A 15,395-nucleotide genomic window follows, 5' to 3' on the forward strand; every position below is an offset into this window, starting at 1 on the left:
CTATGATTCTATGCTAAGGCACACATTTTGCCACTGTTTCTCTGCATTCTTGTCCATGTCTACATAGTAGAAGAGGGAACATTCATGAAAGCAAAAGTATATTTTGGACACATCACTGAAAACTTAAGTGTAGAAACAATGTAATTTTTGACCTCAGATTTCTCAAGAAACTGCATCAAATTGACCTGCAACTGTATGAAACTGACCTACAACTCCAAAGCATTCTGCTTTCTCAGATACTATACCATAATATTACCAGTGAGCAAACCTAGCGTAGCCAGAGAAGAAAAACATTAAGCCAGGAAATTAGTTTATAAATGCTTTCATTTACTCAAAAGAACATAAAGCTTGATGACAATTTACAAAACCCAGGAATTTTATTAACAGTACAGATATAAAAATATACATTACAAATGCTTTGCCTTGGATTACCAATCCTTGAACATTCATAAAAAGAAGCATGGAGAACTGTTACTAGTTCCCAAATAGAAAAAAAATTGATTCTGTTCTTAACTCTACAATTTGGTCAAATAACATTAAGTTTTTCTCCCCCTTCCTTTCGCCTTCAAAAGCTCTTCAACCACATGTACTTAAACTGCTGGCTCTCTGATGGAAGATGAATCCCTGACTGTGAATACATGCAGTACTAATAGCCAGCGACCTAAACGGGGCTGTGATATCTGGCCACAACACAATCCCAGTCTCCTTTCTGATGTTCCCATTTGGGTCTACAAAAAAAAAGGTATGAAAGTATAAAAGTATGAAAACCTTTAGAAGGCAGCAATGCAGGCATCCTGAAGGACTACAAGGGTCAACAGAAACCAGTATCCTGCATAGGTTCATTTTTACACAAGATACTAGATCGCAAATTTAGCACTTCAGTCTTCTGTTTGGTGCATAAGGTTTCTGTTTCTTCCTAAACTGGGTTACGAAGCAATCTGAAATCTCTTCCTTGAGGTCTGAGGATTTCTCTGAAAAGATCGGTAGTAATGTTGTGAGCCTAGGGGGAAAAAAAAGAGCAAGCACCATTTGTCAATTGTGGTAGAATCTGAAAGACCCTCCAGGATTACGTACACGTTACTTCCATGAGCCTGCTCAGATCAATATCTGCTGAACTGCCTTTATTCTTACATCTCCTTTTATCTAATTATGTCAATCATATAATTATTTAAACTCAAGGAACTTCCAAATAAATAAAGGTTAGATACAAGCAGTCAAACACCTCAGGAACTACCTAGTCACTTTATTGTAACAATGGCACTAAATAACCCCACAGGGTTGTTTTCTTTTCCAGTGTTATAAATAGAAGACATAGTTGAAAAACAGTATTAGATTTTTTTATTTATTTAAGAGAACTTTCTACTTACATTAAAAATGCACATTTCCAATTTTTATTTTGCCCATATAAAAAGTTTACGAATTTGGTGAATTTATATTTGGGGCCAAAATAAAAGTTATACCATGAAACAGTCCACAAACATGTGTTTGCATTGATACTCTAGCAGCTGCAAAATATCTAGCCTGTACACAACATATTCTTGTCATAATTATAAATATGCTGGAACCTTAAAATAAATTTCAAGATGAGGGTGAATCCTTTTCCTTCCAGGTTAGGTCATAACAACGTGAAGGAATCTTTGCAGGATTCCCAACAGTCAGAGTTCAGGCTAAGACCAATTGAGAAGAAACCTCAAAACCCAACTCAATAGATCCTGCTAAGTACACCTGTTCATCTTTTATGACAATATGGCTCTCCCTGAGCACTTCACTTCTCGACTGTACTATGGGTTATTAGGTTTTGTTGGCCTTTTGCCTTCCAAATGATTGTTACTTTGCCTACCCATCAAAAATCCTTGGCCTGTCCCTCTGTGGTTGGCAAAATCCATGGGAGTCAGGGATCTCTTCTGGGATGTGTCTGTCTGTAAAGGAAAGACATAGTATTAGGTTGTAGGGTATGCTTGTCTAACTGAAATGGTTTGATTATAGTTGTTACAATCTATTCCAGCAGTTTCTCAAAAGAACCATTTGATGCACTGGACTTCACAAAAATCTCTTCCTCATACACTAGTCCTGCTTTCAAAGGTCCCACCACCCTCCCAAAGCCTTGTAACATCCTCCTCTGTACGTGTAGGAATCCCTGTACATCAGAAATGAGGAGAGACCCAGTAAAAGAGACCTTTCATAGACCAAGAGTGAGCATGAATGGAGGCTTCTCCACTATTCCATGTCTCTACTTACATTGTAACATACCCTGAATGTGTGAGTTGTGTTGGGCCTTGAAAATCGGTCAACAATAACAGTTCTTTCTCTGAGTGGCCGTTGCTGTGTACTGCCAGGCACTGCACTGGACACTCTGCCATGAGCATATCGTCCTCGATGCTGCAGAAATTAAAAGAGCATTAAGAGAATGCACCAATTGAATTGGTGAAAATAATAATTATTTCATTGACATACGAAAAAAAACAAACAAGTGAAGTAGACACAAAAAATGTTTTCACTAATCAAAAACACTGATTTGAAGTAATTTAGGTGTACTCACATTTTTCAAACAGATTTAAGACTGTTGCCTAATATTAGTCTATCATCTCCAAAGGCTTATATTAAAATGAAAGTAATGGACTTCATATGTGTCTCAATTCATATTAGTCAGAAGCAAAATAATATCAGCAAGCCAATTTACTTTTATTCTGGTGGCTTATTACTTCTCTAATCTTTCAAAAACAGGCCAGTATCAGTAAGTTTTATCTAATTTTTCAGTATAATTTTCTACTTCAGTCAGCTAATTTTCTACTTTTTACAACTTAATATTAGTGAATAGAACACTGAAAAGAGCTATTTAAATCCAGGTGTGTGTAAGTGCAAGGTTACTATCTGGTTGGTTGTTTTTTTTCCTGTTGTCAAAGTCCACGATCTGTTTGTGACCTTAGGTTTTAAAATGGCTTCTCTTGAATTCAAATGGCACCCCAATGTAACACACATTAATCTATTAAGCTCAAACACAACTTATAAAACTTCTCATTTCAAACACTGGCAGAGGTCAATTTATTTCCAGATAGGTTGAAGCACCAGTACAAAAATGAATACAACTTACAGAGCTCTGTTGCAGTCGAGGTACTGAAAGACATTGTTCAACAGCCTCTGAATTTATTGGTGGTAACTTGTTCCGAGTTGTAGATGCACAAGCAGAAGATAAACGATCAGAGCTGGTGCCCCTGAAGAATTTTAAGGGTTCCTCTTTTAAGAAAATTCATATTAAAGACTTTTTCACTGAAGCAACATGAAATTGTTAAGAATATTTCTTTCTAGAGTTCAGCTATAGAAAGTAAAAACACCTAATATAGCAACAACAACAAAAAAAAGGCCTCTCCTCAAAATACGGTTTTGCTTGATTTCGTTTTCTCTCTGAATTCCAGAATCAATAAAAAAAATGCCAGGTTAGTTCTCAAGTATTTTGCAAAATCCTTCACTGGAGAAACTTCAGTAAAGTTCTGAGAAAAGCAAAGAATAAAATGAGGAAACTCACAATTTAGTCCCCCTAAGGATTTCATCATTGTACTTATTAGGAGCTTTTGAGGAGAGTTGGTCAGAAGTGAGAGAAGGCAACCTACAATGGCTTGGTAGCTTCCTAGAAGATGCCAGCAGTACCCGAGATGATGAGAGAATACTGTTATCAGCAATTCTCCCCAGCCTAGTGTGTACTGAATTTGTAGCACTGGAGCCAATGCAAAGCTGTTTGTCTTCTTGATCATTCCTAAGGAAAAAGAAAGGCAAATGACACAGAAAATGAAGATTAAAAAAAAAAAAGTAATACTATCTCTTAAGAGTATCTTTGCAGCCTCTACAGATCACTGTCACACCAGTGATAAACACAAAGGAGATTACTTCCATCTTCCTGCTTTTTTATAACTGCAAAACATCTTTTACATAATGTGAATTACAACGCATTTTGAAAATGTCAACACCAATACCTACTGTATTTTTTCTGCTGTGGCAACGTGCCTCTGCTGGAGAGGTTTTGCTTGGATTGTCATCACACCATTCAAATCACAACAGAAGTTGCTGGAGGAGCAATGAACCTAGTAGAAGCAACAAATACACATTAGCCTTTACTTTTTTTGAAGGAAGTAAAAAAAGCATGTAGCTAGGAGATATTCTACTTGTTTCTTAGAAAAGTTGTGTTAAGATGGTTCAGTAGAACTCTGAGTAGTAGGTGGGGCAAACATTGTTTTGGTTATTTTAAACAAATTCTCACAGACAGAACTTGGACAATTTAGTTACTGAATTGCAACTCTATTTGCAACGCAAGTTTCATTTGAAGCTGGAGTCTGATTCTCCAAAGTTTCCATTTTCCCTCAGCACAGTCTAGCCAAAGGCACAGAGTGTGGGAACTACTTATCTAAGCATTTTACTACTTCTGGCTGCTGGGACCACTACAGAGTCAAGCCTACCAAAGAAGAGATCCAAAACTACTGTGCTGTCTCTTCCATGTTTCTTATCTCACTAGTTAAGAAGCAAAAAAAGAGCAGATGGAAGAAAACGCAAAGCTGCTCAAATTGTAGAGAAGAAAAAAAAAAAACAACAAACAGAAGCAGTGCCTGGAAAAGAAAAACAAACGCGCACAACAGGAGCCAGAGGGCCAAGGGAGAAGGCAGTAAGCATTACAAAAAATGGCATTTTATCAGTACAAACATGACCTTCCACAAAGACAGGTATGGCCTAGTGTCACTACACCACTGGATGTACTGCACAGTTCCCTTTTGCAAGAGGCAAAGGAAACGAAAAAGAATATGAGAATCTGAAACTCCCAGGATTGTGAGTAAAGCACTTCAGTTTGCAATTCAAATCCCTGCAGTCCAGAGAAAAGCCTGATTTGTTTTCCTGATTCTACCAAGAGGAAACGACTAAACCACAGTAAAAACAGGATTATTTGCTAAGGACAGAATACAGCCTAACCAGGTTTTCTGTAAACCAACTTCAGCAATATCTTAGTGGTAAATGGCACCTTTAAGACTCACCAAAGAAGAACAAGTTACAGTAAACAAGAAATGTATGTTTAATGAACCTTCATTTTAAATGAGATGACTTATTTTAAGTATATCTAATTAGGTTGTTTTGATTTTTTACTTTTTTCTTTAAAACAAAAAAACCAAGAGCCTTTTCTAGCTTCAACCAGGACTCTGTGGGCAAGGTTATCAGTATAAAGAAGATAGGTTGCCAGAAATTTATTTTTACCTGCGAGGAAACAAAATGAGAACCAAAAGATACACTTCGTGTTTCAGAGCCTCGGGAAAGAGGAACACTCCCAGCATCTGCTGCAAGACGAACGACTGGCAAACGGGGCAGTTTTGCTCTAACAGCTTTCAGTTTTTCCACCTGTTTGTCACAGTCTGCACAACCAAAAAAAAAAAAAAAAAATAGAAGTAATAAGAGGTGATTTGTATGTTTACCAGCCATCATTTGTTCGGATTCAAATAATACTATATTTCACCGTAAATAAGGATTTTCATAGAGTTTTAAGTTCATGTTGTATTTAAAAATCTACCATAAATTGTGTTTTTCTGAAAACATTCCCATTTGTTTATGCCTTCTCTGACATGGACAAACAAGTTGGTCTATACAGGTAGAGCTGGAGTTGGGGTGTGTTTAAGGAAAAAACAGCTAAGACTCTTGGAACGTTACTTAAAAATTCCCAAATACTTATTTTTAAAGCATAAAAAAAAATAAATTGAAAAATCTGTTGATCCTATCCCTGTCTGACAGGAGCTACACAGCATTTCATTTTGGGTATATACTACCACCTGATTTCTAAATTATGATAAATGCAAATTTTTTTATATTCTTTGCCGAAACACTTTGCTTAGCTATCTATTTGTCCTAAGTTTATCCCATTCATAAAAACAAAAGGGTTTTGTCATAAAACTGCTAAGCTATCCTCCCTAAACTATAATAACGAGCTCAAAAAACCCTTTTGTGGTGTGAAAAGCCCTTTTATATTTCAGTAACACCTGAAATTTTAAGCTCTGATGCTGTAAGCATTCCATTAAACTTTGCCATTTCCTACTTAACTGCAGACTTACAGTTGACGTTGAGTGGACCTTACATTTGAGGCGATTTCCAAAATTCAGCCCCAAGCATTCTTCTATTACTGTATTTTTAAAATATATTGAAAGAATTGAAATTTCCCACAGCCTCCCAAGACAACATATGGACAAGAAATAAGATTTCACTTCTAGTTAGTTTTCCTTGCTTTTGTTTTTCCTCACTATAGTGTTATAATGCAAAAGCATAAAGTTACATGCATCACCATTCCTTCATCCTACATTAAACTCATGTACCCCTGCACTGTCAGTAAGACTGTCTTATCTCACTTTAAGATACCTAAGGGTTCTTTTTATTAACAAGGCTCCAACAACAAGGGCTAGGAGACTTTGATTGCTAGGTTCTGGATTCAGACTGCAAACACCATCAGTGTTCCTGTGCTAACAGCATCAATTGTACCTCAAGCCAGTGATTAAAATTTAGGATTGCTCTTATAGTGCTGTACTACCAACATGACTATCATAAAATAACCAGATTTCCCAGGCTTTATTTAATAAGGATTAAAATTTTTATTTTTTTTATATCACTTTTCTGAATTAAATAAATAAATTCATCTGAAATACTAAATACCTGTGATACTAGTTTCCCAGGTTTTTTTAATCAGTTCCTCTAACATTCCAATTATATTGCTCCAGATATGATCAAATACTTCAGAAGCAACAGCATCTTTGGTACAGGCACTGGGAGAAACAGGGGGAATGCCACGCTTACTCCTCTTCTCAGCAAGACACATTTTCTTTTGTTCCCAATTCTCATCATCCCTAATAAAGGAAGCAAATTCAAATTAATTCCCATGCATTTTGACTTTTTATGCCCCCCCCTTCTAATACACCAAATGAATAGAAACATACATATGGAAAAAAAGCCAGTCAGATGTAGATCACAAAAAAAAAAAAATTCTGATTCAAACATGCAGAGTACCAGAGGGAACAGAACCAACTGAATACATATAATGATTTCTTTTTCTTTTGCTTGCAGATGAAGAATTTAAAAATCCACGGCATTACAACAGAAAGATGCACAGCTCTAGAAGCAACAACTTTATATGTGGTACTTGGTGATTTGAGCCAAAATCCTATGCTTTTTTATCGTAAGGGAACTACTGTCGGTTGCATTTGACAGGAAGACTATCGCTTTAGAACTTTTCTTTTTTAATCATGTCCTGTGTACCTGCACGCATCTGCAATGCTCCACCACTGATCAAAGACAAACAGCTTTAAAGGATTTCTGCAGTCTGACAAGGACAGCGAAGCCCATAGCCTTATACTCACCTCCTTCCTTTCCACTACTGCATGGACAGTTAAATTTGTCATTTCTTTTCCCATCCCTCCCTTCCTAGGGAAGCACAGTGTAGCAACATTTCCTAACTTGACCTTCTAACAAGTCTCTTGGGAAGAGAGTTTTAAACTTTTTTATTTTTTTAATGACCTCGTATTTCTTTCTAAGGTAATGCAATTTTTTCTAATATATGTTATTTTTTTTTCATATATTTAAAAGATGTTCCCAAATTCATCCCATTTTCTACTATCTCCCTCTCTGTTCTCAGTCACTTATTCCTCAAACTGGACTGCAAAATTCTGAACTAGAACTGAGGCTTGGCTGAATGGTCCAACTCACAAAATGATCAAGCTATTGTCATATCAGGCTTTGCAACACCTAAGGTTTTAGTTATGGAGAATATTTCAGTATTGAAGGAAGCAAGAAACAACATGTCAAGGAGGCACAAAGGAAAGAAACACTTTTAGTCAAGTCTCTCTCCCAAACTGAGTTTGCTTACTTAAAAAAAAAAAAGACAGAGAGAGAATAATCCTAAGAGGATTCTTAAACCCCTTCCAAAACAGCAGCCACCTCTTCCAAAAAACAGGACTGAACAGGTCTCAGCCTGGTTTCTCAGTTTTTTAGGGCAACCATGTCTTTCCCTCTAGAGTGCATGAAGCTTTCCCACAAAAAGCTATAGTTTTGCCCCACTAGTCCTACTGAAGTTTCCACCTCATCAAGCCCGTTTAGAAAACTGCACATTATGGCCTTTCAACCATCCAGAAGCCTAGTTGCTGGAACATTCAACCAGCTCACAGGAGACCTAGGTTGCGCTGTCAAGAAGACAACTGCATTATGCCTGTCACCCACAGGAGTGCTCTAAATGCAGGTTGTATTCTGTACCTCTCCTCACAAAGCTGTTACACACTGGACAGACAGAATTTAAGATTCATTAGGGCAAACAATAAGAAAAGAATCATTTAGGTTAGAACTTTAAGATCAACTCCAACCATTAACCTAACTCTATTAAATACACCACTAAACTGTGTTCCTAAGCACCATACCTACATGACTTTTAAACACATCCAGGAATGGTGATTCAACCACTTCAATGGACAGCCTGTTCCACTGCTTGACAATGCTTTTGGTGAAGAAGTATTTTCCAATATCCAACCCAACCTAAACCTGAGGCCAGTTCCTCTTGTCCTGTCACTTGGTACTTGTGAGAAGATGTCAGTACCAATGTGTCCTCAACATCCTTTCAAGAGGTTCCTTTCACCATGTACATACAGTGTAATGACCCTCAACAACCTAGTAGCCAAGGCACTCATCTGGGCAGAAGAGATTCCTTCATTCTACTCCCCATCTCATAACTAAATATTAATTTTCTTGAATCTCCATGCACAGAACACCTCAAAACAACTAGTGGTTAAGACACATTCCTCTGACATGGGAGATGTGAGTTTTGAACCACTAGGAAGACAGCACACCTCATCTTCCACATGCCCAGTAAGTGCTCTGATCACTGTGCTACTGAACATACAGGGACAAAAGGAACTGAATTTTACAGAAAAGAAGCACAGTTTATGGAGCCTGACTGCATTCAAAGATAATTTTACATGTATTTTTGAAGAATATAATGAAACTGTTACTTACAGGTCCTTGTTGTCAAAGGCAAGATATTCTTCTATTTTTCCATCCTCATCATAGATTTCTTCTTCCAGGAATGAATATGTGGATGACTCAGAGGCAGAAATCCTAGTGGAGCTTTCTAGTGATTTATGTATTGGAGATGATACTGGGATCAGTTTAGAGCCTGAAATGCAGAGCCTGAGAAAATATCAACAAAGTGCAAATTAAATATCCAAAGAAAGAAGGATGTGCATATTTAATTATACTGAAATGTTTCAGTAATACAAAAGTAACATTTGCACATATTTCTGAAAAGACCAAAAAGAAAACATACAAAAATTAACATACTCTTGTATATTACTAGTGCATTCATGGAGGCCAGGTAAACACTTTGTATCCACACAGGTATTACTTCTGCTCTGGAAATGCTGAAAGCCTTCATCCTGTGGCAACAGAAGCTGCTTCCCTAAAACCCTGAATAAAAAGGAGAGACCGAGATATATCAGATGGAAATCTACCCTATATGCAAATATCACAAATACAAATACCTGCAAACAACAGGCAATGCAAAAGGACACCTTATATTTCCTTTGAAAAAAGCAATTTATGGAGGGGCCAAGGCCTACATTAACACTGCCTAGCACTTAAGTCATTAAAAGTTACACTGATTTACACAAGGTGAGACTCTAGCATATAATTTTTAAGAGCAAATAGTCAAGCTTGTTCGATTGTTCTAAAGGCACATAAACACACTTCCCTTCTTACCAAACTTCCTAAGAAATGTTTAAAAATGGATGCAGAAAACAAATAACATCTGCTATGACTTCACTTACACAGTTCCAGTATTCATCAACGCAAGCAGTTCTAATCCAGAATTTTTACACGGATAGTTAATGCTAGAATTAAACTTAGAAAATGTACAAACTTCAACATCCATCATGTACAGATGCAGAGAGAAAAGGTAAAAGTAATTCTACTTAAATGTACACAAAATTAGTCTTTAAAATAATTTCTGAACACCACATAGGTTAATAATAACTGCCTACCAAACTGTTTTCACTAGAATTCACATGAGATCTCAGAAGAATTAACCAATCACATCTGTAGTGCAAGCAGCAATATTCAGACTCACATCAGCACATTTTCTTGAGACTACCTTTTGCAGAACAATACTTTATGACACCAAAGCTCTAAGTAGCTAAGGCACCAGTAGCCTTTTTTGCCTTATATTTTGTAAGCCAAGAACAAAAAAGCTTGCTCTTTAAATAGATCTCCTCCTTCTCTTATTGGTGACAGTTCACAAGTATATTCATTCCCATATGATAAACTAATATATTCATGTATCAACACTGCTGTTTTACAAACAAAAAAAAAGGATAGCAGGCTCTATAGTGCTCTTTGAAGCACAAGTCTCAGAAACAAATCTGGCATGCCAGAAGCTATTCTGAGTTTTAAGGTTTAAGCTTAATAATGAAACTAACTTTTTTTTTTTTCTTTCAAACCACAGGATGTACCACATCTTTTAGTATGAAATGACAGAGAGCTCCCAGACTTCCTCAGTTCACTTTCAGCGTTCTGGGGTTTGGTGGGTATTGCCAGCAGTAAATTTGAATCAAAAAATCCTAAGTACAGGGAATTACTTACTTTAAAAAAATTCCACCTAGTGAAAATACTCTGAAAATACAGTGAAGTGACATAATATTTTAAATTAACTACACAGCACAAAAACCTGTCTCCATTTTACGCATGTCTATTCATTTTCCAGTACGTAATAAAAGCAAAGCAGGCTAGTGAAAATTGCCTCAGATTTATTTAATAATTCTCTCTTCTTCCTGACAAGGGGTAACAAGCTTTGTTAGCTGATGTTAGTTTCTATTTACCAGTTACAAGCCCCTGCAAATTATCCAATAGCACTGAAAGCATAACAGTTACCAACAGCATTCTTTTTAATGGTGTTAATGTGACAGACACATGCAGGTCTATGATTACAATAGCTTAGAGTCGCCACAGCTCACTTATGAATGCAGGACAGTTCCCATCTGTTCAACTAGTTATTGCTAGGTTAATATCACACATTGCTTTACGTTGATTTATCAAGCCTAAGAAGACATTATAGCTGTGCAGTATGCATGAAGCGTGTGATCACCTTCATTTTTTATTTATTTTTAGGAGAATCAATAGAAGAATTAACATTTGGTTTCTTGGCATTTCATAGTACGTCTTCACTTACAGTAAAAACAAGTGTTTCTTTATAAAATGCATTATTTAATTAGAAAAAGTCACTATGAAGATGGTGCATTATTTTCTCATTAGATCTTGCTAAAATATCCTTGTCTACAGTCATTGTACAGAGTAACATAGTTCCTTACTGCTAGTGCACCACCACCCAGGTATACTGCAAAACTGCAGCACTGCTTTGTCACAGAGATTCAGATCTGAATGCAAAGGTGTTACTGATACAGCATAATCAAAAGCAGTTCATACAAGGGTATCCAAAAATTTAAGTCAGAGAGGTAACTGGTTAAAACTACTACCAGCAAGAAATTTCCTTACCTTAAATGAGGAAATTGTTCAATCCAGTCTGCACATTCTGCCTGCAGGCTCTGAGCTTGGGAGGTCACTTTTCCTTCAAACAGCATTTCATCAATCTCCCAAAATAACTGCTGCACTCTCTGTGTGTTGGCTTTATCAAACTCCTACATATTATAAAGTAATAATAAAAATGCATGTATGTTTATATTAAAAGCTACAACATTTAAAGAACAGGACAACCGAAACAGATTTGGTCGAGAATCTCAAGAATAGATCTTCAGCCTACCTACTTTGGAGACAAAAAAAAAAATAAAACAAATAAACAACCCAGGCAGCTGGCCTGAACAAGGGGATTTAGCAAAAAGGAACATGCTGCCTGGGATAAGCCAACAGAAAACACCAGTTATAAGGTGTCTGGACTCCTGCCTCCCATCTTGCTCCAACATGGAACGAAGCATGCACACTGCACCTCTGAGCCTCACAGCACCAAAAGTCCCTGCGACTATGAGCAACACATTCATTTTCTATGTAAAACAGCCAAGAGAGGGCTCCTTCCTTCTGCATGACAGTCTGGTAGCTAGGAAACAGCTCTCAGTGTGAGAATGGCCTTCCAAACTTCTCCACTGTTGCTATAACTCAGTGCAACAAGAAACAGGTGAGCACAGAACCACACAAAAGCATCAGGAAAATGCCTGATTTTATTCAGTGATGTGGAAACAAGCACTTGGATGAAGGTTCCTTGGCTGGGACATCGGTCATAATGGTGGTCAAAGCATCAGCCATAATTAGATACTTTGAACCATGGAAAAAAGGGATAATACTCAGGGCCCAAATCCGTTCACTTCCAGCCGAGTGTTCCAACCACTGCAGGCTACAGAAGGGATCACACTGAAAACGAATGGGAAATTAACTCTCACCTAGGTTACTGTAGGATCCAGGATCAGGCTTTCTCCTTGAGGAATGGCAGCAACAGACAGGGTCTGTACCCTAATGGTGAGGATATTACGCAAAAGATATGGCAGAACTACCACTAGCAGCTATGGATGGCTTTTTAAAATGAAAGTGGCAGTGAACACAATGCTTTTGGATTTATTCAACACTGCCTACCTCCACCAGGCATACCTCAGAGGTCAGCCTCCCTAACAGGCTTAACCTTCCTCTGCACCATCTATGAAATAGAACTGAGCTTAGGTAAGAGCTAAACATTTACTTAGATTGGCACATTTATATGCATGCTCATGAATGTACTTGAAAACACACTTCATCATTCTCTTGGATTCAAAAGACTCAAGCCTACCTTCTTTGGTAAGAGGTGTTTTTTCCCAAATTTTCATTATTTAATTTTTTGTTTAATTTTATTTTGTATACATCAATTGCACAGACACCAACTTGCAAACAGGAACTATTTTTTAAATATTCAATTAATATACTTACTCATTAGACTATAATGAATGGAAGTTGCTAATTTCTCCTACAGGACATGTGATACATGTTCAATTTCTGTAAAAAATCATTCTATAATTTTTAGATAAAGCATACTGTGAAAGTTTCTGTAACATACATCATCCCTCCAGGAGTAAACTGAGCTTCTTTCAGTAGACAAATCAGTAGTATAACTGTTTATTCCAGACCAAGAATTATTCAAATCCGTGGTTGTTGTACAGCTACTAGATGAAAGTGATGAAAGCGCTTCACTGTGAAGAAAAATTAAAATTAAGAACACAATAGTTTTCCTTAAGAATTATTTTTAAAATAACACAATCGATCACATCAACAACCAGTGATACGCATTCATGTTGGATGCAAGATTTTCATGACATGCTGTTAGAGTCAATCTGAAGAGTAGCAAATGCATGTTTTTAAGTAGAGTGCAATGAGTGCAGGCTCCTATTTGTACCATTCACTGCCTTAAAAGCAATTCCTTCAACAGCACTATGCTTTCATACATGTATCATGGTAAAGGTATACTAGACTATATCCACACTTATATACACACATGTACCAAGCACTTTCCCCTCTAACAATTCTTTTGTCCTCTCCAGTTCAGCTAATAGGCACATGAAAGATAACATAAGCCTTCTTTAAATTTATTAGAAGCTATGGCATGACAATTATGCAAAACTGAGCATAACATGTTTCAAACTGAGTAACACATCTGTACATCACGTCTTTTATGCTGTTAGGCCTGGTACACTTCAAATCTTGAGCTCTGGGATTCCAGTTCTCACAAAGCTCCAGCTGCTCCCTGCCAGCTACCACCCACGCTGGGATGCAGTGCAAGGAAGGGCAGCCGGACATACCGGCCAGGCAAATCCTACACGGTGCCAACTGCTATGCAACTCCCTCAGTTAACTGACCAGCAAAGCTGGTGAGCACTGTTTTTCTTTAACCATCAAGTCTGACTCCCCTTCCAGACTTAATTGGTGTCCTTCACTACGCTTTAAAAATAGGCAAACTCTTACCACAAGCCAGAAGTAAAGTTAAGTTCAAACCTTCTCATCAATGGTTTAGATCAAACTATGTTATGTGTAATCTACACATTTCTATGCATAGAGAGGAATTACTCTGCTGGCAGAAGCAGAAAACACATCAACATATTCTAAGGAACAAATATAATACAGAAATAGTATGTAAATTACATACTGCTATTAGAAAGAAAAGACAACAGACATATTTTCTTAGTCCTGTGATGTTAAACTGACATATACAGAAACCTGAACACAGCTATCTTAGCTGATTAAAATGCTGTTTTGCTGAAAAATTCACAAACATTGCCTACAGTTAAATTTCTTACTTGATGGTGATCATCCATGAGAATGAAGTGAAAACAAATGCCAATCTTTAAATAACTATTTAAACCAAGAGTCTGCTCATGAAGTACTATTTCAGAAGTGAATGCATACCAGGTGTAATTGTTGATGGCTTCCTGCACATTTCTCTCAAAAACTGCTGGAAGAGACTCTCCACTTTTTCCAGAAAGACAATGATTTGTGGAAGCTTTGGACAGTCCCTTCCTACAAATACAGAAACACATCATCCCAGGATATTAAATAAGGTTAACTCATGCTTTCATTGGAGAAAGAAGAAAGATGACAGTAACTCTTACATTTTTCAATCCTACCCATCAACCCAAGTATTTGCATGAAGCAAACTACCTTATTTTAAAAGTTTTTACTTTCCATATTTACATAAATATTTTTCAGAAAAACATAAATATAATTTGAGACTTATTTTACTCCACAGACACTCTCCTTCAGTTTTGCACTTTAAAATTTGCACAAAGTTCACACAATTGCAGCAGTACCTCATTATTGCAGGAACAGAGCAAAGACACAAACCAGGAATTGCCCACACAGTAGTTATTTAACCATGTGTTTCTGTTCAATCAGTAACATACAGCCCATTTTCTCAGACATCCCTCTGCACAAAAAGAAGTTACTGATACCCTGCCAAGCAAACAATAGCCTTTGTTAAACAATGAACTCTCAACTTGTCTGTTTTAAGTGAACTGAGATATTAGTACAAAAGGAAACGTGCTTATTCTCAACACATTTACAGGCCACAAGCCTCAGTTCCTCTTGTACCAAAGACACCTTAACACTATATTCAAAACCGAGCCTCAAATATTCTAACTCTCCAGCGTAAGAGACTAGAACTTGCCTTTTTTGGTTCTTGAAATACCTGAACATGTGCTCAAACTTCAAAACCTTTTCAGAATATATTCAGATGTGTCAAAGTGTTCCTCAAAAACACACTTAGATCAACAGATTACTTCACCTGTAGGAGTTCCTACTTTTATCTCATAAAATCCTCAGGTCGTAACAGTGAACAGCAACATGACTGCATCAAAGAACACTTGTGAATGAGTAACTGTT

General features: G+C 37.0%; 1 protein-coding gene across 1 annotated transcript; it reads right to left on the reverse strand.

The window, feature by feature from the left end:
* Positions 1-926: 926 nt before the first annotated feature.
* On the reverse strand, positions 927-14,476 carry FAM149A (family with sequence similarity 149, member A). Its single transcript, XM_008943525.1, has 14 exons — positions 14,424-14,476; positions 13,082-13,214; positions 11,542-11,684; positions 9,337-9,462; positions 9,013-9,186; positions 6,670-6,860; positions 5,233-5,387; positions 4,097-4,104; positions 3,973-4,059; positions 3,524-3,751; positions 3,092-3,212; positions 2,251-2,379; positions 1,841-1,919; positions 927-1,000 (listed from the first exon to the last, which is right to left on the reverse strand). The coding sequence occupies exons 3-14, from the start codon at positions 11,625-11,627 to the stop codon at positions 927-929; spliced, it is 1,458 nt and encodes a 485-aa protein (XP_008941773.1). The 5' UTR covers positions 11,628-11,684; positions 13,082-13,214; positions 14,424-14,476.
* Between the last annotated feature and the right edge of the window lie 919 nt (positions 14,477-15,395).

This window comes from Merops nubicus, unplaced genomic scaffold, assembly GCF_000691845.1.
Source record: "Merops nubicus isolate BGI_N331 unplaced genomic scaffold, ASM69184v1 scaffold23577, whole genome shotgun sequence".
NCBI classification, from domain to species: Eukaryota; Metazoa; Chordata; class Aves; order Coraciiformes; family Meropidae; genus Merops; species Merops nubicus.